General features: G+C 34.8%; 3 protein-coding genes and 2 long non-coding RNA genes across 7 annotated transcripts; 2 read left to right on the top strand and 3 right to left on the bottom strand.

Annotated features, from left to right (window-relative positions):
* The first annotated feature begins 1,713 nt into the window (after positions 1 to 1,713).
* Positions 1,714 to 3,724, top strand: LOC116113394. Of its 2 annotated transcripts, none has more exons than XR_004125406.1 (4): positions 1,714 to 2,065; positions 2,252 to 2,540; positions 2,627 to 2,760; positions 3,685 to 3,724. It is a non-coding gene; the product is annotated as an uncharacterized LOC116113394 (long non-coding RNA). The 2 variants fall into 2 exon arrangements; XR_004125405.1 differs by having other exon boundaries at positions 1,714 to 2,080.
* Positions 3,725 to 3,814: 90 nt separating this feature from the next.
* LOC116113461 lies at positions 3,815 to 6,105 on the top strand. The gene is made up of 4 exons (XR_004125412.1): positions 3,815 to 3,949; positions 4,418 to 4,584; positions 5,034 to 5,131; positions 5,224 to 6,105. It is a non-coding gene; the product is annotated as an uncharacterized LOC116113461 (long non-coding RNA).
* A 1,759-nt stretch (positions 6,106 to 7,864) lies between these two features.
* On the bottom strand, positions 7,865 to 10,058 carry LOC116113419 (cell division cycle 20.2, cofactor of APC complex-like). Of its 2 annotated transcripts, XM_031399580.1 has the most exons (5): positions 9,879 to 9,977; positions 9,521 to 9,796; positions 8,587 to 9,438; positions 8,242 to 8,487; positions 7,865 to 8,151 (listed from the first exon to the last, which is right to left on the bottom strand). In XM_031399580.1, exons 1-4 carry the CDS (start codon positions 9,975 to 9,977, stop codon positions 8,347 to 8,349), a joined length of 1,368 nt encoding a protein of 455 aa, XP_031255440.1. In that variant the 3' UTR covers positions 7,865 to 8,151; positions 8,242 to 8,346. The 2 variants fall into 2 exon arrangements, with proteins under 2 accessions (XP_031255440.1, XP_031255441.1); XM_031399581.1 differs by lacking the exon at positions 7,865 to 8,151 and having other exon boundaries at positions 8,347 to 8,487; positions 9,879 to 10,058.
* A 1,686-nt stretch (positions 10,059 to 11,744) lies between these two features.
* LOC116113417 lies at positions 11,745 to 15,321 on the bottom strand. The gene is made up of 2 exons (XM_031399577.1): positions 15,100 to 15,321; positions 11,745 to 12,551 (listed from the first exon to the last, which is right to left on the bottom strand). Exons 1-2 carry the CDS (start codon positions 15,210 to 15,212, stop codon positions 12,209 to 12,211), a joined length of 456 nt encoding a protein of 151 aa, XP_031255437.1. The 5' UTR covers positions 15,213 to 15,321; the 3' UTR covers positions 11,745 to 12,208.
* A 311-nt stretch (positions 15,322 to 15,632) lies between these two features.
* Positions 15,633 to 20,854, bottom strand: LOC116113395. The gene is made up of 3 exons (XM_031399546.1): positions 20,667 to 20,854; positions 18,802 to 19,004; positions 15,633 to 16,253 (listed from the first exon to the last, which is right to left on the bottom strand). The coding sequence occupies exons 1-3, from the start codon at positions 20,760 to 20,762 to the stop codon at positions 15,911 to 15,913; spliced, it is 642 nt and encodes a 213-aa protein (XP_031255406.1). The 5' UTR covers positions 20,763 to 20,854; the 3' UTR covers positions 15,633 to 15,910.
* Positions 20,855 to 22,648: the final 1,794 nt, after the last annotated feature.

Genomic DNA, 22,648 nt, shown 5'->3' with positions numbered 1-22,648 from the left:
TGTCAAATAAATAACCTACACACAAGTCTAATCCATCAGTAAAAACGTGAGGTGATTCACTACTACCCGTAATTGTCACCTCTGAACCTATATAAACGACCATAGTGTTCTCTTCCTCACAAACTACACTTTCTGCATAATCTGTATTTATAGGAATCTCTACATCTGCAGGAACATGTATGAGGTCCTCCTCATCCACATTTTCATTCTGTCCCACATGACCAACCTCTTCTACAGTATCATCTTCACCACTCAAATCACCGCCTAATCTTGATTATTCAACAAAGAAATCAATGCCCTTTTAGTTAAAATTAAAACCAGCATTCTCCCCACCCAAATCATCACTTATTCTTGAACCAACTTCCAAAGCTTTATCCATAGCTGAAACCGTTAAAATCGGCCTCGAACCGTTATCGCCCACATCAAGCATAAGTAACTTCACATCTTCATCAGACATTAATACAATAGGGGGTGCCTTAAAATTTGCAAGAGCTCTGCCTAAAACATACTTCACAACTATATCACTACGTGAGCAACTAAACCCACCTTTTCTAATGATTTCATCAATCAGCTCATCAAAACTAACTTCTGTACTCACAATAATTGCTTTAACTTATTTGCTCTTCCTAATCCACTTCCAACAACTTTCTTCCTCCACATACTCTCCAAAATATTCAACATCTAAAACCACTTGTACCATGTCTAATAATAGTCAAGTACCTATAATGCAAGAAGACAAAAATTATTAACCGATATATTAAGGGTTGATAGATTTTAAAAAGCATCTCTAGAGTCGCTTAAGCGATGTGCATATGCGATGTGGTGTATTGCTTAAGCGATCTGGTATATCGCATACTGGATCGCTTAAGCGATCAAGTATATCGCTTAAGTGATCTAGTATAAATAAGTCTAATTGCTTAAGAGATCTTATGTCATATACCTCATCGCTTAAGTGATTTGCTGCCATATACCAGACTTATAGTAGATCGCTTAAGCGATCTTCTACCATATACATGATCGCTTAAGCGATCTACAATCTGCTGCATTAAACCAGACATACCAAATCGCTTAAGCGATCCATCAAATTCAGAACACATTTTCTGTCATCTCCACCTACAATCGGTGCTACCACCCCCAACTACCCACAATGAAAGAAAATATTCAACAAATTTCACTCTTTTTAACTTGCATTACATAAAACACAACCCAACAGCCTAAACAATTAAATCAAAATCATAACCCAAACCCAATCCATCATTAAATCTTTGTAAATCGAAATTTAAAATGCAAAGAGGAGATGCACATACCTGGATGAAATATCAAGAGGAGGAGGAGACGGATCTTTGGCGGAGAAGATGTTAGTAGCGGAGGAAGAAGAAGATGTAGAGGAATGAGGAAGAAGAAGATGTAGATGAAGCTTAGAAGTAACAACAACTAGGGGAGGTGCATTAATGGTTGGAGGAAGAAGAAGAAGGTGTTTGGGTTTGTTTGCAAGAATTTTGGCTTTTAGAGGACATATTATAATTTTCAAAAGATTACACAATACTTCATTAATCCTAATTAGCCATTGATCATGTTTAATTATCCTTAATAGTTATTTACTTAACAATTTAAAACTACCCACCCTTTTAATTAAATTTGAACTTTTAATAAAATGCCCTGCCAAAACATTGTTGTCACAGTAGATTATAATTAGTCTACGATTCACTAATTGGAGATTCCTGTTTTAGGTTATTTGGAGAGCTTGTTTTATGGGTGAAATCACTGAAATGATTTGTATATAGATTTAATGGAGATGGTGAACTCTGGCGTAACCAGGTCAAAATGGAGCTCAAAATAATGGTTTATGTAAAGTTTAATACAGATAATCAGTATTAATCGAGAGATTTAAGCTAGAAGTGCTGTGGTTCTTTTATGTCCTGTAAGCAGAGAGAAAATGGAGGTAAGGGAGAGAGAAGCATGGGAGAATGAAGAAAGAGATAAATGTGACTAATTGTAAACGCCGTCACCACGCTGCCGCAAGCAGACCGAGTTCGCATCGCCTGTTCACCCTCGCCGGCGCCTGGTAACTCTCAAAATAGTACGTTTTTCATTTCCATCATGTTGATTTCTTTCGCTTACATGAAAAATTTTATTTTGTTTTACAGTGCGTGATTATTGTTTGAAAAAATGAGAAAAAAATTCTCTTCAATTAAAATTTTTGCCTAAAAATCCCAAATTTGACATTTTTATTTTACTTTTATTTCAACAGGACCATGAGAGTTGCTAGCAGCGCTATGCCACTACTTGTATTCTCTCCAACTACTTTGGACACTGACAAAACCCTCACATTTCGAAACCAAATCAGAACCAGAAACTTAGGGTTTTTGCAGCGTTTGCAAAACTACAATGACGGAACCTGGAGTGGTAGTTCAATTGAAGGAGAAGATTGAGTTAACGGACGCCAAGAATAAGATATTTGATAGCCTTCTCAACACTCTTCACCACTTCAATCTTAAAACTGAGCTTTGTGTAGCCGTTGGCTGGGTCCGCGATACAAGGTTGAGAACTTGTTATACATTGTTTAATTTTCTTTTTATTGAAAAGTAATTTGAATTTAGTGACTTTGATTTGTTGTGCTTTACAGCTTCTGGGGATAGAATGTTATGACATTGATATTGCGCTAGACAACATGTTGGGAAGTGAATTTGCTAATAAGGTGGCTGAGTATGTATCGTCCACGGGTAAAAAGCCACCTTCAGGCTGAGGGGTTATTCCAAGGTACACCATTTGTTTTTCTTTCACTTGTGCTATTCCAACTCAAAATAAGTAGATTAATGTTTACTTGAATGAAAAAGTATAATCAAAACCGAAAACTTCGTTGAGAATTTATAAAGAATTGTTTTTAAAATCTTGATGTGATACATACAAAAATATTGATGTTTTATTGCTTGTTTAAATTCTGGAATTTTTTGCGAGGCATTGATGTAGCATCAGTGTAAACCTATTGTTAATATAGTATTTATGAGAATTCTTGGCGTATTAAGTTTATGTCCTCATTGGTGGCTAAACTTTGGTGTGCCTTTCCAATAAAAGTGTAAGATAAACCTTTTTGATATAAGGTAATATACGGAAAATTTTAAACAAGAGATAAGAAATTTATTTATTGGATTTTGCATTATTTTTTAGTGGTTCTAAGTCCTTACTGATGCTGTGATTCACAAAGTGATGTCTTCTCTTGCAAGCATCTAGTTTTTACTGGGTACCTTTCTTTTTATTGGAAACTGAAACAATGTATTAATTTTAGAGAAACCAGGTGCTAAAACAACAAGAGACTTCTCTGAAAGGGGGACAAAATGCTATCTGCAAAGTTTGCAAAAAAATCAGTTTATATTTTATTATGCACTGTGAACATAAAATTGAGATATATTCCTTCTGGCAACTCTTACAACATCAGCCCAAGACTCATTTCCAGTTAATATGAATAGAAAACAAAGTACAATCTTGAATGCCTTGAATAATCCCTGGCTTGAGCTGCCTTAACCTAAAGTGTGCCATTAGAGTGAATAAGAAAGCAGATGACAGTTCATGTAATGAATGGTGGGCATATAGTTTTAATATTGCTTTCTGTGCTTTTATATCTCAGCATGAATTCAAAAAGTCTCTTTTATCTGCTGCTTGAAGGCTAAACCTCTGTCCATGCAGATACTGTTGTCAACTACATTTTCAGGGAGTCTCTCTAGCGAAAAGGCAGTGATGCTGAAACTGTATGCTTAAATATACTTTCTTGTTGTGTCTTAACTTAGGTTTTTCTTTCCTTTCTAGGTAATGAACATTCACAAGTCATTGGAGAAATTCTTATCCTTGATTCCATTTCTCATATCCACTGAGGAGATCAAACTTGTTGAAGTTGATTGGGGTAGAGAATTGGTTGATGACTTTGTTCCTTCGAAACTCAGAGTTTTGACTGGTATGAAGTTTCTGCTGTTTTATCTAATGTTAGTGATTTTTGAGAAGGTCTTGCTTTTAGTTGCCAGTAACAATTCTTCTGGGGAAAGCCTTCTGTAATTCTGCTTAAATTTCTGAAAAATTTATATATATATAATAGAAAGCAAAAAGATATGTATTATTGAGGAACAAAATGAAAAATGTAGACAAAGCATCCACACACACACGCACACGCACACACACACACACACACACACATATATTTTTCTAATAGAAAGCAAAAAGATATGTATTATTGAGGAACAAAATGAAGAATGTAGACAAAGCATCCACAATTGCAAAGACACCGGTAACTTTTTTTTCCCATACAGCATCCCTTGACTTGATATTTGCATAATCATTGTATTTCTGTTATTCCAATCACATCATCTTGCACGGTATACCTTGAGTTACATAGATTCCTTGTGGCCGACTTCCTATTCTTATGCAGGATTTCTTCTCAGAGAAATCAAAGATTTTTGGCAAGTTGCCTTATTGGCTCTTCCTTGTTACATCCCACTGACGCTGACCATACTGATGATATTCTAAACAAGAACTTTCAACTGGACAAAAGAAGAGATCTATTTGAGGTGGTTTAGAATTCGATTACGAAACTAGGTATGGCAAATGCTCCTTTCTGTAGTCCTTACAGTTCACTGTTAATTCTTACTTGTAGTTCTTGTTTGATCCTCCAGAATATAGATTGCTAAATGCATATTATTTTATGTTGTATCTGTAACCCAAAAGTTCAAGAAATACAATTCACTGATACTTAAATGGCCACTATGTGAGTAGCCGGCTGGCTGCTTGGATAGCTGGTTTGAAAAAAAAAAATGTTTTAAATTGGTTTTAGAATATGGTTAAACTGAAGTTTGAAAATATCTGTTGAAAGATTGAAACCAATGGATGACCCTTCATCTTTAGAAATGAAACAAAATAATGTTTCATCATTCTGTAGATATAACTTTGGGATGAATACAAGCATGCAAGCATGATGCTTGATAGTAAACATGAAACAAAGTTTCAACATGTCTTGTCTTATGTTCAATTTATTTGTCGGAGTGCAGGTCTTGAGAAAGTGTGGGATGTGAAACCTTCGGTTAATGGGAAAGATATTATGAATGTTTTGCAGCTTAAATCCAGAGGGCCACTTGTTAGGGAGTGGGTAAGGCAGTCTTTATGCATCTGAGAGCCGAAAAAAAAAAAAAAAAAAATTGTTATGAAGTTTGAAATGCTAATTCATTCATCACTTTGCAGCAACAAAAACTGCTTGCATGGCAGCTTGCCCACCCCTCTGGGACTGGGGAGGGCTGCCTTGACTGGATGAAGCAAACCCACTCAAAGTGTGAAGCTGGAGCCCAGCAATTCAGTTGATTAATCTAAAGCTATAGTTAGCAATAGTTATTTTTGATGATACATTTACTTTTTGAGATATTGAGGCTGGATAACATTTTGAAGCCCATGAACATCCATGTGTTCTAGATGCCAAAGTTTATTAAATTTGCAGCGTCGGTTGGAGTCATTTTACGGCAAGGAGGTTTTATCTTCCAGTGGGAGAAAGGAGGACTGGGAAAGAGAAAGATTCAGGTTAATGTTTTGAATTAACCCTAAATTATATTAGAGATTGGCAGTTTAGAATATACATTGATTTTGTAGTGTCTAGTTTTACAAGCCACCTCAATACAGCTTTGTGTCCGTAAAAGATTATAGCTTTTATCGATGATGAAGTTAGGATAGGAGATGAGATTTCACCATCACTATTGAAGGCAAATGAAGGATCAAAGATTTCAATAATTTTCTCTAAAGGTTATGCTTCTCCTACGTGGTGCCTCCTCATATGCAAGAGAATGTAGGGTCAGATTGTGATACTAGTTTTCTATCATATAGATCCTTCAGATGTAAGAAAGCAAACCGGGACTTTTGGGGATGCATTTGCTAAGCATGAAGTACAATATAGGCCGAGTCAAGAGTTGCAGATATGGATGAATGCTTTTTGACAGATCAATAGCATTGACGATTCTTATCTGTCAAAGCAAACCTTTACATTCTAACTTGATGCTTGTTACAAATTCGGAGGCTTGGTTTTTCTCCTTCTTTTGTACTTCATATAAAATAACCTTGTAATGGAAGATTTTTTTTTTTTTTGTTTACATTTGTTGTCTGTCGCTTGTCAAAACGAACCTTTTCATTCAAGCGCTTTTGCAGTTCAATTGTGAAACTGATCTAATTTTATTTTGATTTTCCATTTTCACAAATTTTTCTCTCACTTTCTCCCTGTCCAAACAACTCAAAATTAGGAAAATCTAAGGAAACAAAAAGGATTTATTTTCTCTCTTCCTTTAGTTGGGTAGATTTAACTGTCAAAGTGAATCTATTTGTTCTAACATTCTGAAGCCTACTATATAAAAAGCTCCTGATTTGGTCACTCGGTGTTTCATGGACATCCAGGTTACAGTCAACTATTATAGATTCTGTATTTTATATTAAGGGGGCGTTTGGTTCATAAATGTTAGATTACTAGGAATGTTGGATTATTGGAAAGATAGATTACCTTGAAAGATTACTGGGAATCTTTAAGAAAATGTGTTTGGTTAGTTGGTGGGTATGTTATATTAATATGATTGGTTATGGGGAATAAATTGGTGGGTATGTTATTTAAATTATTAAATTGTCCCCTTTACAAATATTAATATAATATTATTTTTATTATTAATTTTTAAATAATTTCTTTTAACCCCCAATATTTCAGATTTAGTTAAAATACCCCTGCTTATATAAAACTTTAATTTATTACGAAATCACCCCTGGCTTCTGCCGCCGCCTGTCGCCACCGCGAACCACCGCTGGATGTCCCCGAAAGTCCTCGTGAGTACGTCACCATGACCAAGAGGCTCCGCTATGGCCATTTTTGGCCATATTGATGGCCGAAAACGGCCATATCCGGCCAGATCAAATCTGGCCATTTCCGGCCATCAATATGGCAGGAAACAGCCATATCGAAGCCTCTCAGAGCCTCCCAAAGAATATCCTTATTTTTTAGGGACTCCGGCGGTGGTCCGTGGTGGTTGGCCCACTATCGGCGGTGGTGGCTGGGTGGCTGTGGTGGTGGTGGCTTGGTGGCAGTGGTGGTCTGTAAATTATTTTAAATATAAGGGCATTATTGTCCAAAATTTTAATTAAATAAGGGTAAAATTGAAATAGGATATTAATGTAAATTTGTTTTAAAGTAAGGGTATTATTGTCCAAAATTTTTATTAATAAGGGATAAAATTGTAACAAAAAAAGATAACCCTGGTAATCGCAGAAAACCTAAGAAAATGGAGGTAATCAGATTACCTCTTATATTACCAATAGTGGTTACTATTGGTATTTGAAGATTACTGGTATCTTAGATTACTTGACAACCAAACATGGTAATCAAGTAATATAAGATGACATTACTCCAATAATCCCACTTAACCCCGAACCAAACGCCCCCTAATAGGATTTTTAATAAACCGTTAACATGGTTAATTTGTGAGGATTTTTATTGTTTATAGACCAACATACCCCTCATTTTGATAAAAAAAAAACTTAGAATCTACCCCTAACTGTCTATGTTTTCTTAATGTTTGTTTCAATGGGTATATCTAAATCTTTAAACTGCAGGACTTGGACTAGTGGACCTAAACCTGAGGGGGCATATTATCCATCCCTTTAAAATTTACTCTTACATCATTTTTCCAGTAAAATTTTCCTGCAGCAAAGTCACTAGATATCTCAAAGGGAAACCTTACAAACTTCCAGTTGTGAAATTGAAACTGACCTGGTTTCATTTTGATTTGTCTGTGCACCCCTTTAATTATAGGTTATTGGTTTGATATTTGTCGAAATATAAAAAGTATTAGAAGAATTGCAATCACACAAAGACACAGAAATTTAACGTGGTTCATCATCCGACTCGTATCAAATGACTACGTCCACGGAAGGAAAAAAACAGGTATTCACATTCACTAAAGTATAAATATTTGCAAGTACTTCATTTATGCACCACCCAGCAACTTTGCGCTAGTACAATATCCCAATTCCCCAAGAATTAGAAATGCAGCAAATTTATTTAACTTGGGATTTCATTGGACTGAAAGGGAACCATGATAATAGATTGATTGAGATCGCCACACACCAACAAGTAGTTGAACCATTCGTCTGCAAGAAAATGCAAAGACTTATCAGTTGATATGTAACATAAAGGAACTACAATGAGGAGAATTATACATAGAAGAAACACTTCATTACCTTCGGACACAAGCAAGTATATATGACTCAATATCAGTTGCATATACAAAGTCTTCAGGCAATGTTTTGTCCTGGAAATCCGTTGTAATGTTTCTCTTGCTCGAATCACCGGATGCGGTTCAACTGAGCGAATGGCTCCCGGATTGGCTTTGGAGCAGGCTTGGCAACTTCTGGAGCCCCAAAAACATTCCAAAATCTGAGTGTTTCATCAGCAGCTGCTGATGCCACTGTGCAACCATCTGGGCTCTGACAAAGTTTAAAACATTCAGCATATTGTTAGTATATGAACCGACAATGGAAAGTAACATACTTTTTCGGGCTTTAATTACTTATTCGGATTATTACCTGTGCCATGAAAAGGACCCTGGAAGAATGGCCTGTAAGCTCAGCCATTTTCACCATTGAAGGATACTTCCACAAAGTGAGCTGATTCTGAGTGAACCCATGAGAGCTAAGCAGCTCTCTTTCATTCTTGTTCCACAACAAAGCACAAACTTGAGAGCCGGTATCCACCGAGTTCAAACATGCACCTGTGTGAGTGTTCCAGAACTTGATGCACCGGTCTCCACCACCGCCTCCAGTGGCCAACAAATTGCCCTGGAAAGGGCACCAGGCAAGGGCCTTGACTGCAGAAGTGTGCTCCTCCAGCCTGTGCAGCCACTGTGTGGGAGAATTTGAAGAGGCCGTGGACCTGTCCCATATGTGGAGAAGATTATCATTGCCTCCACTGGCTAATTGCTGGCCTGAAGCTGACCATTTCAGGCCACAAACCTCTTGAGTGTGACCTCTATAAGTCTCCACAATGTGATCTCTAATTCTCACATCATTGTTAATAATCTGACCATCCATTCCTCCAGTGGTCAGAATATGATTGTTCCAAGCCAATGATCCCACTCTCGATCTGTGGCCGCCCCTCAGAGTTCTTAGCTGTCTGTTGGAAGCAGAATCCCACAATTGTACTTCAGAATTGTTCAACCCAACTGCAATGTGGCGCCCATCCGGCGCCCAATTGACACTTGTGACAGGGCCATTTTCCTCATCAACTGTGACAAGTTCTGAGGTTGAACCATCTGAAGCATCCCACAAATACACTGTGCTTCCAAGAGCTATTGCAAGAACATTGCTACTTCCCCAATCCAATAAGTTGAGGTAGTAATCATCCACAAGATCCGGAGCATCCAATGTCCTCTCAGAAGTCTGTATATTCAAATCAATCAAGGTCAAAATAAATTCAAAAATTGGCAATTCAAATGGAGAAGCTCTAGACAATTCATTTCACCTGAGGGATATGCCTGCGGGGTTTGGCCAATTTAGTCTGTTGAACAGAAGTGGTGGAATGCTCCTGAGGAATGAGTTCAACAGGCGTTGGCGGCTTGTTCTTGAAGGCGAGAATTCTAGTTCTGTTCATGTTGAATGTCTCTGCAAGTTGCTTCCTGTATGCCTCCCGGGAAGGCGAACTGACGGCCGGATTCTCCTTACCTTTCTTGCCTTCTGTCAGCATGAAATGGGCGTAATCAAAGTCCATTGCCGATCGGTTGGGGATGAATCTGTCCAACTGGAAGAAACAAAAAAAGATTATAAAGATTGAAAGAAGAAAATGGTTGCTGAAAAGATTTGAAAATTTTGAGGATTTTTACATTTTCTTTGGAGTTTTTTCTCTGAAGAAAATGTTCTTGAAGTGGGTATCTGGGTTGTCCCTTCAAGTTGGAAGACGAATTCATTGAACCTGCATCCATAACTTTGACAACAAAGAAAACACAAACAAAACAACAACAAAAATACTAAACCCTGCAAAAAATAAAGTAAAGAAATCCTGGAAACAGATAATCAAATGAAAGAAAACAACAAAAAAAATTATTAAACCCTGCAAAAAATAAAGTAAAGAAATCCCTGAAACAGATGAAATATGAATGTAAATTCACAAAAGGATCGTTAGAGAGAGCGTTGATGAGAGCTTGTTGTTGATTGCAAGAGAAGAGATGAGAAGAGAGAGAGCTTTAATGGGGTTTTCTTAGAGGGATTTGTGGAGTTTATATACTGATTTTTCTTGAATTTCTTCGGTGTTCATCAGATTGTTTAGATTTGTTTTATTGTTTTCTTTTTTAAAGGGATGTTTAGGGTTTTTTGAAAGGTGTAACGGCTACCTTTTTCTTCTAAAGAGCCGTTGTAACTTCGGTTTGACGAAAATATCCCTACAATGAAGAGGTCTGGCGATGACAAGATTGTAAATTCGATGTGACGGCCTGCCCATATAAAAGCAAACCCTCGCCGCCAGGTCAGGGCATAAGTTTTTATCCTAGGTTGCTGAAGCTCCCTTAACTTTAATATTATTACAAAAATGCCCCGCATAGTTTGAGAATTAAGTATGATCTCATATTGAATTGTCTCTAACCTCTCCTAAGATTTATCTTATTATCGCTAACCTCCCCTTGGCCGGAGCTCTTAGCGATAATTTTATAATTATTAGGGGTGTATTTAAAACTTAATCATACATTATGGGATTAAATAATTCCTTTTCTAAGGTTTATTAACCATAATTAGGTTAAATTTTTTATCTTCAGTTAATTATATAAACCCCTTAAGACATTATTTAATTTTATCAATAATCATTGTTTAATAAAGTATTAAATATTTCTTATCTAAGGGCTTTTAATACTTTTATTAGGGAATTTTGATAATTAAACTGATTTCTTTGGATTTTTGTAAACCTTGTTTAAAATATTGGGTGTAAATTAACAGTGAATGATCTTATTATGGGGGTCCGAAATATAAACCCTGTTATTTTAAATAAATTATCTTAGATATAAAATTTGAAACTAATTAATCAAAATCAATAAAATATTTTTTAGATGGTTTTGAACTATTATATTTTTGTTATTCTTTACTTGGATTTTTTACTTAAAATTTGTGTTAATTTGACAATCCTCTTGTAGAAGGCATATTCCAGAAGAAAAACCTTATGGAAATAAAGATATAAATACTGATTTATGATTAAAAAAAAAATAATTCAAAATGTTAGTTGGCTTTAAATTAAATTATACCCCAAAAGTTTGAAACAAATTCCTCACCGTCACACTATTTAATTCAATTCTCAATTCATTGATTGAAGTTAATGTCACCAATATGAGAACTTTGACCTTCTCAATCACCAGGTAGATTACCAACATCATATAAATAATAAAGAAAAATAATACAACCACTGAAAGTAATACACCGAATAACGTGACATAATCCTGACTATCGATTAATTATAACTTCATATTAATCGACGGTCAAGATTGCACTACATCATTCGATGCATAAAATTCAGTGCACTACTTTCGATGACTGTAGTATTACTCAATAATAAAATATCGATGTAATGACATTCATTCATTTGCTTGACACATGAATGACATGATACGTCCGATGATGAATTCCAGACTTTTCCGAACATAATGTACCATAAAAGAGGGTGCAAGAAAAATAAGGCCATACACAATACAAAGGAAGGAAGATGCAAATGGTCAAGGCAAATATACAAATCTTAATCATTTATACAAAAGGGTCTTCTGATTCAACAAACTTTCATTTAAGAAAGCAATATGCATCCATTATCCAAATAACATCAAGAACTTGAGACTCTAATTTCCTGATTCTTACTACAAAAGATACTGAACTTGACTGCCTTACAGCACAGGATTCTGCATCGTCAATAGCATCAAAATCGAGTGTATGCAGTTTAAGCACCGAGCAACGATCCATGATTATATGCAAATTTAGTACTATATGCAGCTCCTAGATATTAACATATACGGTCTAGAAACTCTACATGGTTGAAATATAAGCAAAAAGATAATTTTATCAATGCCAGAAGATAAGGCTACTTGGAGTAAAACCCCGGTTTACCATAGTGCTTCGACAAGTAACGTTTTGAAATTGACATTAGGACCACAACCTACCAAGAGTTTGAATGAGAACTAGCGGGTCAGGTGATTTGTTGCCGTCTCATGTATGTGTCTTCATGTACAAATACCGGATCTTGAGAGGCCGGTGGCGGGAACTGGGGTTGTCCCATAGCTATGCCACCTTCATGAGGACCAGAAGAGTTGCCCCATAGATTAGAATTATTATTCTTCACAGAGTTTAAGGTGAGATAATAGAGTATTCCAAGGGCAACACTTGCAAGGGACAGGACAGCACCACCGGCAAACACTCCAGGTTTCACAACATAACAGTAGTAACTGCCAAAGTACATACTCTCTTCACCATGTTGATCATTGAGAGCTGCACCCGTTAGCAACAAAAGGAATGCTATAACAAATGTAAACCTGCAGGAGTACAAGAATGAAGTCACATTGGCTGTCCATCCATTGGTATGAGATGCATATATTTAACAGTTAAAGTAAAACAGCATCACATACCTTGTAAAAAAAATAAAATACACAGGATATAGGCATAAGTACTCTCTTGAATTCAAGTCTAGGTCTTAAAACTTGTGTAAACTTCGACAATTTTAGAACATGGAATAAGAGGGCACAGAACCAACACAATAAAACAATATGATAGTTTCCCGATATGGAAGCAACATCATTTTCTAAGAACCATTATCTCAGAACCTTTCACCTTGGTTATCAGATCTGGGGATATGTTATTACCGGATATATAATATACGTAACAAATAATCTCTGAAGTTAAATGCCCCTAAGACTGTGATCTTGTAACCACAGAAATCATGGTAAGTAGTAGTATTTCAAGGGCAAATGCTATGTATAAGCCATGACTATTATATCAGGCATGAAATTTTTTATCTAAGTTAATGTTCTAACTGTTAGGAAAAAGAAATAAATTGGGAATCTAATTTCTTGCGGATTCAAAAGGTTATTCCCCAGTAAGGAGGAAACACACAAGGAAGTGCTTTAAGGTAGAAAATGACATAGAATTATTGGAAAGTAAGAGGACAAATATACATAGAGATGCATGAATTATACATGTAACAGCTTCAACTAAACAATTTGCAACCGCAACTCATAACTGCCAACAATTACATTGATCAAAGTGGTTAAATATTTGCACTGGATATGAGGTATCAGATTTTACAGTTTGGGATAAATTTACAATATATTTGCATGAAAAGTTTGGTATTGCATATAATTTGGTTCATGCATGCAACTTGATTAAAGTTCAACAGTCATACTTGATTATTGGGGGAAACTGGTTTCTGGGTCCAATGTGCACACGTTAATTGCATGTTGTCATGAAACGTTCGAACCGGAGTACTGTAGAGGAGGAAATTTGGAACTACTAGAGAAACTAAGGCATAAGTACTTTGATAAGATGAGTTGCTCAAGGTAGAGAAGTTGTAAACACAAAGAAGTGGTAACTGTGCATATCTATTTCAAGTAGAGAGGAAGAGGGATATCTCTCATAACAAATTGAATTTGCACACTGTACTTCCTTTCTACCAGTACTGCACAATGTTATTAGGTTGAATGCAACTTATTTTTTCTCTAATTTACCCTTCATCTCAATCATATTGCACAAACCACCAAGAACATATTAGGACCTGGAAGACTTCCATATCTCTCCTTACGTAAAGGGATATGTGTGTTTGGTTCCAGAAGGAGAATTACGTGCCAACCATACAGTGATAATCTGTTATCATAATGGCCAAAGTTCAATTAGGAAGGTTCCATGAGCTTTTATGATGCATAAATGGGGCTAGCCTTGACACAAATAAATTCTAATATTGTTCAAAAGGCCTCCATTCTCCGTCTATTTCTACCCCTCTCCTAGATTACCCTATCTTTACACTCATCCCCTTGTCCATACATATTTCTTCCTTTTTCTTTGTCTCTCTCAAACTTTCCCTTCTTTATCAACGAGAATTTTCCTCCTTTCATAATTCTTAGATGTTTGATATTGATATAGTATTGTTTGATTTTATAAGAAAATCAATTCAAAATAATAAAGACATAAAACAAAACTAAAACATTCACTCAAAGTTGCTCAACCACACAAATAAGGATAAATGGTTTCAACTATTTCGCACTTTGAAATGTTGGTATCAATGAAAAAATATGATTCTCTGGAAGGATTTTGATATTGTCTAAGAAGCTAAATTGACCTAAAAAGATTTTGGAACCACGAATTTCTGGCAAAATTCTTGAAACTGCAAAAGCTTGCTCATAATATAATCAGCAGCAATGCAAAGAAAAATCTAATCTCAAAGAAATTGATTTGAAAAAAATCAAATTGGTGCAACAAGAATATGTATTGAAACTAGTACCAGTCAACAAAGTCATGATTCAAACTCGTGAGGAAGCAAATGGCACTGAAAAGAACAGAAATGCACACTGCTAACATGATAATCCAATGTTGATAGAAGACAGGCAACGATAGTCTCATTCCCAAAAAGGTCAATAAGAAGTCATGCAAAGCATAAGGTGGAAGGAAAATTAAATGAACAATAAGTTAGTCGGCTCAATGATAGTAAAAAATCTTGAAAAATCAACATATATAACAAAAGGTAACTCTTGTTTTATAGTTACTGTTCAAACTCTAATTTTCATTAGAAAACGAATGTCATGGAAATCGTTTTTGCATGCACAACCAAACAGATTTTCGGATAGAGTGCACCAAAAACATTCATTCATACCAAATGGGCCAAAAAATAAATGTAAAGAAGAGTTGCCAGCAGGGCCACAGTTACAGTGGTAAAGGGCTAAAAAGTATCTAATGGAAAGAGCAGATTTGAGCAATAAAAGAGTAAGAAAAGAGAGTGGAATCTTAGGATCAATTTCAATTGTCAACCAAAGATATAATTAGAAACAAGTGACAGATTATAAGTTCCATCAACAAGTTGTGGCTGAGATTTACCACGAAACAACGAAACAGACCAAAGCAATTGTCCAATTAGATTGTGAAGGATGAGGGCCTCGTCTGCAACAAATACACCCAGTAGCAACATTTATAGTAATTTGAGCTATCATAAGAGACACTGCTGCAGTTAAACCAAGGCCAAGGGCTGGACTCCTGGGGTATGAACACTGACTAGGATCGGTGGTATCAACGTCAGAACCCTGCAAAATGAAGAATAGCCAAACCACATAACTAAGCTACAATTACAGTACAATTCAAGGCTTGGTTTCATTATGTCAAAAAAATAAAAGATAAAAAATAAAAAATGAAGAGGTTTCATGTTGATAAAATATAAAGATCAGCAACAACATAAATGATTCAAAGATGACAAAAACAAGACTGAAACTCTGATCCTGCTTAGATAGAATCAAGTACTAAGAAGAATTCCATTCCCATTTCTTCTTCGATAAGACCAAATATAGTGCCCTATCGCCAGATTCTTACTACAAAAGATACTGAACTTGACTGCCTTACAGCACAGGATTCTGCATCGTCAATAGCATCAAAATCGAGGGTATGCAGTTTAAGCACCGAGCAACGATCCATGATTATATGCAAATTTAGTACTATATGCAGCTCCTAGATATTAACACATACTTTCTAGAAACTCTACATGGTTGAAATATAAGCAAAAAGATAATTTTATCAATGCCAGAAGATAAGGCTACTTGGAGTAAAACCCCGGTTTACCATAGTGCTTCGACAAGTAACGTTTTGAAATTGACATTAGGACCACAACCTACCAAGAGTTTGAATGAGAACTAGCGGGTCAGGTGATTTGTTGCCGTCTCATGTATGTGTCTTCATGTACAAATACGGGATCTTGAGAGGCCGGTGGCGGGAACTGGGGTTGTCCCATAGCTATGCCACCTTCATGAGGACCGGAAGAGTTGCCCCATAGATTAGAATTATTATTCTTCACAGAGTTTAAGGTGAGATAATAGAGTATTCCAAGGGCAACACTTGCAAGGGACAGGACAGCACCACCGGCAAACACTCCAGGTTTCACAACATAACAGTAGTAACTGCCAAAGTACATACTCTCTTCACCATGTTGATCATTGAGAGCTGCACCCGTTAGCAACAAAAGGAATGCTATAACAAATGTAAACCTGCAGGAGTACAAGAATGAAATCACATTAGCTGTCCATCCATTGGTATGAGATGCATATATTTAACAGTTAAAGTAAAACAGCATCACATACCTTGTAAAAAAAATAAAATACACAGGATATAGGCATAAGTACTCTCTTGAATTCAAGTCTAGGTCTTAAAACTTGTGTAAACTTCGACAATTTTAGAACATGGAATAAGAGGGCACAGAACCAACACAATAAAACAATATGATAGTTTCCCGATATGGAAGCAACATCATTTTCTAAGAACCATTATCTCAGAACCTTTCACCTTGGTTATCAGATCTGGGGATATGTTATTACCGGATATATAATATACGTAACAAATAATCTCTGAAGTTAAATGCCCCTAAGACTGTGATCTTGTAACCACAGAAATCATGGTAAGTAGTAGTATTTCAAGGGCAAATGCTATGTATAAGCCATGACTATTATATCAGGTATGAAATTTTTTATCTAAGTTAATGTTCTAACTGTTAGGAAAAAGAAATAAATTGGGAATCTAATTTCTTGCGGATTCAAAAGGTTATTCACCAGTAAGGAGGAAACACACAAGGAAGTGCTTTAAGGTAGAAAATGACATAGAATTATTGGAAAGTAAGAGGACAAATATACATAGAGATGCATGAATTATACATGTAACAGCTTCAGCTAAACAATTTGCAACCGCAACTCATAACTGCCAACAATTACATTGATCAAAGTGGTTAAATATTTGCACTGGATATGAGGTATCAGATTTTACAGTTTGGGATAAATTTACAATATATTTGCATGAAAAGTTTGGTATTGCATATAATTTGGTTCATGCATGCAACTTGATTAAAGTTCAACAGTCATACTTGATTATTGGGGGAAACTGGTTTCTGGGTCCAATGTGCACACGTTAATTGCATGTTGTCATGAAACGTTCGAACCGGAGTACTGTAGAGGAGGAAATTTGGAACTACTAGAGAAACTAAGGCATAAGTACTTTGATAAGATGAGTTGCTCAAGGTAGAGAAGTTGTAAACACAAAGAAGTGGTAACTGTGCATATCTATTTCAAGTAGAGAGGAAGAGGGATATCTCTCATAACAAATTGAATTTGCACACTGTACTTCCTTTCTACCAGTACTGCACAATGTTATTAGGTTGAATGCAACTTATTTTTTCTCTAATTTACCCTTCATCTCAATCATATTGCACAAACCACCAAGAACATATTAGGACCTGGAAGACTTCCATATCTCTCCTTACGTAAAGGGATATGTGTGTTTGGTTCCAGAAGGAGAATTACGTGCCAACCATACAGTGATAATCTGTTATCATAATGGCCAAAGTTCAATTAGGAAGGTTCCATGAGCTTTTATGATGCATAAATGGGGCTAGCCTTGACACAAATAAATTCTAATATTGTTCAAAAGGCCTCCATTCTCCGTCTATTTCTACCCCTCTCCTAGATTACCCTATCTTTACACTCATCCCCTTGTCCATACATATTTCTTCCTTTTTCTTTGTCTCTCTCAAACTTTCCCTTCTTTATCAACGAGAATTTTCCTCCTTTCATAATTCTTAGATGTTTGATATTGATATAGTATTGTTTGATTTTATAAGAAAATCAATTCAAAATAATAAAGACATAAAACAAAACTAAAACATTCACTCAAAGTTGCTCAACCACACAAATAAGGATAAATGGTTTCAACTATTTCGCACTTTGAAATGTTGGTATCAATGAAAAAATATGATTCTCTGGAAGGATTTTGATATTGTCTAAGAAGCTAAATTGACCTAAAAAGATTTTGGAACCACGAATTTCTGGCAAAATTCTTGAAACTGCAAAAGCTTGCTCATAATATAATCAGCAGCAATGCAAAGAAAAATCTAATCTCAAAGAAATTGATTTGAAAAAAATCAAATTGGTGCAACAAGAATATGTATTGAAACTAGTACCAGTCAACAAAGTCATGATTCAAACTCGTGAGGAAGCAAATGGCACTGAAAAGAACAGAAATGCACACTGCTAACATGATAATCCAATGTTGATAGAAGACAGGCAACGATAGTCTCATTCCCAAAAAGGTCAATAAGAAGTCATGCAAAGCATAAGGTGGAAGGAAAATTAAATGAACAATAAGTTAGTCGGCTCAATGATAGTAAAAAATCTTGAAAAATCAACATATATAACAAAAGGTAACTCTTGTTTTATAGTTACTGTTCAAACTCTAATTTTCATTAGAAAACGAATGTCATGGAAATCGTTTTTGCATGCACAACCAAACAGATTTTCGGATAGAGTGCACCAAAAACATTCATTCATACCAAATGGGCCAAAAAATAAATGTAAAGAAGAGTTGCCAGCAGGGCCACAGTTACAGTGGTAAAGGGCTAAAAAGTATCTAATGGAAAGAGCAGATTTGAGCAATAAAAGAGTAAGAAAAGAGAGTGGAATCTTAGGATCAATTTCAATTGTCAACCAAAGATATAATTAGAAACAAGTGACAGATTATAAGTTCCATCAACAAGTTGTGGCTGAGATTTACCACGAAACAACGAAACAGACCAAAGCAATTGTCCAATTAGATTGTGAAGGATGAGGGCCTCGTCTGCAACAAATACACCCAGTAGCAACATTTATAGTAATTTGAGCTATCATAAGAGACACTGCTGCAGTTAAACCAAGGCCAAGGGCTGGACTCCTGGGGTATGAACACTGACTAGGATCGGTGGTATCAACGTCAGAACCCTGCAAAATGAAGAATAGCCAAACCACATAACTAAGCTACAATTACAGTACAATTCAAGGCTTGGTTTCATTATGTCAAAAAAATAAAAGATAAAAAATAAAAAATGAAGAGGTTTCATGTTGATAAAATATAAAGATCAGCAACAACATAAATGATTCAAAGATGACAAAAACAAGACTGAAACTCTGATCCTGCTTAGATAGAATCAAGTACTAAGAAGAATTCCATTCCCATTTCTTCTTCGATAAGACCAAATATAGTGCCCTATCGCCAATCCAAAAACTGAGGTAGAGAATAAATAGTCCAGAGATGAAATAAAAGACCTGAGCCTTTGTCTAAAACTTCAATATTAAACAACAGTTTGGATTAGATAAATTAAGAACTGACAGGGTCATTCGTTTTTGATAAGCCCCAACTAAAATCAACCACCGTTGCCCCTTAAAAGAATGCAATGGAGGAAAAAAACAAAAAACAAAAAATGAGAGTGGTCTCTCAGATATGACTCTACATTTTATATTGTAGCAGTGAAAGAAAAAAAAGAAGACCTGACAAAGTCAAAAATTTTCTTTTTGGCTGAGTTGAATAGTATATAATAATAAAGATAACTAACACAAAAGTTTAAACGATCGATAGATAGTACTTCAAATCAATAACAGAAAAAATAAATAAATAAAGTATATAAAAAAGAATCATAAATAATTAAGAAAATTTAAGAAATATTTGATGACATCCTACAAATGAAGAAGATGGAGATAAGAATACTGATGGTTGAAAAGGTGGATGAGAGCATAATATCAAGGATTTCTTCAATAAAGCAACCAAGCGATAAAGAGATGTAACAAAAGAGAGAGTAAAGAACTTGGGTATGCATAGGGATACTTAAGTATGTTAATTGGAAAGCAATCAAAACTTGCTGGATTTTATAACTTACCAGTCCTATAATCCCAATGTAGCTTAAGATTAACTTTATTTTCTATAAGTTATGTTCAAAATACAATGAAAAACCAAATCTCCACTAGCGCACGCTGCACATAATTCGGAATTTCATAGAAAACTTCAATATTTAGAACTTTCATAAATCACTCCTACCAACATACTCCAAATATTAGAGACCAGCTGGGAATTTATATCTCATTTCAAATGCAAAAATTACCTTTTTTATAGTCATACAAATAATAATAGTGAGAACAATTATGTTCTCATTTTCATTTTTCTGAGTCTTAACAGGACAAGTTAAAAATTATGGAATTTAAAACTCATATTTTCTTTTGTTTTTTGGCTTGTGGAAAGAAAATAATAAACAAACACTACCTAATTCAATATCAATCACTCACCATATTAATTAAAGTTTTTTCTTTTCTCAGAGGTCCCTCAAAATTAAAATTTCACCCGAAAATGTTTATTTATTTTCCATTTTCTACCTTATTCTTTCTGTCCAAACAGAATAATCAACTAACCAACAAAAACAAAATAATTTTCTCTCTCTTTCCCTCAGTTTTCACAGCAACCAAACATGGGTTAGTGATTAAGTCCTCAAAATAAGAAGATGAAACGAAAAAGACAAAAGAAACAACAATTTGAAACATACCCAGATGACAAAAACAAGATCTAAACTACCAAAATGAAAAAAGAACATTTTTTTTATTTCTACTTTTTCTCACCTTAATCCTTGTAGCTTCTGCACCAAAACCAGTAGCAGCTGATAAAAGCCCCAAGAAGCCAACAAAACTGCACACAATAAGAACTTTTCTCTCCATTTCTCTCTCTATGAATGAAAGCTTGAAGCTTTGGCTTCTCTTTCTTGCTAAAATCTAGGTGCTTTACTGCTTTTGTCCGAAGATGAAACGTAAAGTTGCTGTTCAGTGTAGGTGTTGCAAACGGGAATTATATGATGTCCCAGTCATGAGGGCAGTATCGGAATTTCACATCGGATTGGTGTTTGGATAAAGTTTAATATTCGAAGAAGAAAGGGTTAATTACAAGTACCTCCTTTGAGTTTCGACGAACTCTATCAAGACTCAAAGGTTTGTTTCGTTCTCCCACGGGCGAGAAGATTCTGATTGGGTAGTGTTTATGCTTTACATGTTGTTAATTTACTTATTTACCCTTACTTAAATATGATGGAAGAAGAGAGGTTAATTACAGTGACCTCCCTTAAGGTTCGACAAATTGTTATCGAGACTCAATGGTTTGTTTCGATCTACCTTTAAGTTAGAAGATTCTTATTCGTATAGTGTGTTTTATGTTGATTTACTTATTTACCCTTAGTCAAGCATGACAGAAGAAGAAAGGGTTAATTATAATAGCGTCCATTAACGTTTGATGAATTTTATTGAAACTCATAGGTTTGTTTCGTTCTCCCTCGAGCAAGAAGATGAAGATCTTTTATTGTGTTGCGTTTACATGTTGTCAATTTACTTATTTACCCTTAGTTAAGTGTGACGGTTTGCCATAGTCAAGTGTTGGCTTTCTAAAACTATGGCAACTTGTATATTACACATATAAACGTAAGTATCTCTTGAAAATTGTTATCAAATACAATAAATTAAATTGATTTTGTAAATATCTTCCAATACATTTATAATAATATTAAGAAAGGATAAAGTTATTAGAAATTAAATTTTCAAACTAATTTGTTAATACAAATTCATAATCTCTTAACTATGATATATAATATTTTTTAGACAGTTGTTAAAAATAGTTTTCTCTTTCTATCAAATCTTCCACTTCTAAACCATCAAATAGTTGCAAGTAAATGATCACGAACTTGTAAAATAATTTAAGTTTAAAAAAAAAAAAATTATGTACAAATGCAAATCAATTTAAATTTAAAAGAATTCCCAAAAAGTACCTCAATATTTTTGTATTCAAAATATAAGCATCACTATAATCAATAAATAATATAATTTTTTAAAGTATTTCTAAGGAAAAATATTATATTACCCTTATATTATTTTATTTTTTATTATTTAACCTATAATTGGAAATTATGTACATTTTTAAAACCTTAGGATCTCATGATAGTTCTTCAAACCTTGGGGGATTTATAAGAGAAAATCTTATATTTCACGTACCAATAATTTATTAGGACAACATACCCCTGATTAGGATGATTTAGGACCGAGCTTTTGTCATGCTTTATTAATATTCTCTATTTCTCTTGGCTTTTGTCTAAAAATAGTAAAAAAAAAAAAAAAAAAAAGTAAAAGTAAAAGTAGAATTTGAAAATGATACCCAACACAACTGCTTCGGGCCAAAATATTATTCTATATTTTTTAAATTTTTTTTTAACTTTTTAAATTTGTTAATTTAATTAAATATCTTAAATATTTTTTTAGAAATTATAAAAATACTCTGGCCACCCTCCGACGGTGGTGGTCGGTTGTCCATATTTAACGGATAGGTTAGGGGTATTTTTGTTAACTTTAAATATTTTATTATAGGGGTGTTTAGTAAATAAACAAACACAGAGAATATTTTTATCAATTTCCAAATCTTACATCGTAATACCTGCCCAATTTAACCTTTTTCAAAAAATTATTCTAAAAACTATCAGAATAATGAACCAAACGGAGCTAACATTCCTATAAATTCCTCAATTTGCCGATAAGGGCAATTTCGTCAAAAGAGACTTTTTCCATAA

Source organism: Pistacia vera, unplaced genomic scaffold (genome assembly GCF_008641045.1).
Source record: "Pistacia vera cultivar Batoury unplaced genomic scaffold, PisVer_v2 Contig679, whole genome shotgun sequence".
NCBI classification, from domain to species: domain Eukaryota; kingdom Viridiplantae; phylum Streptophyta; class Magnoliopsida; order Sapindales; family Anacardiaceae; genus Pistacia; species Pistacia vera.
Note: the sequence above shows the minus strand (reverse complement) of the source record. Positions and strands in the feature narration are given on the sequence as shown.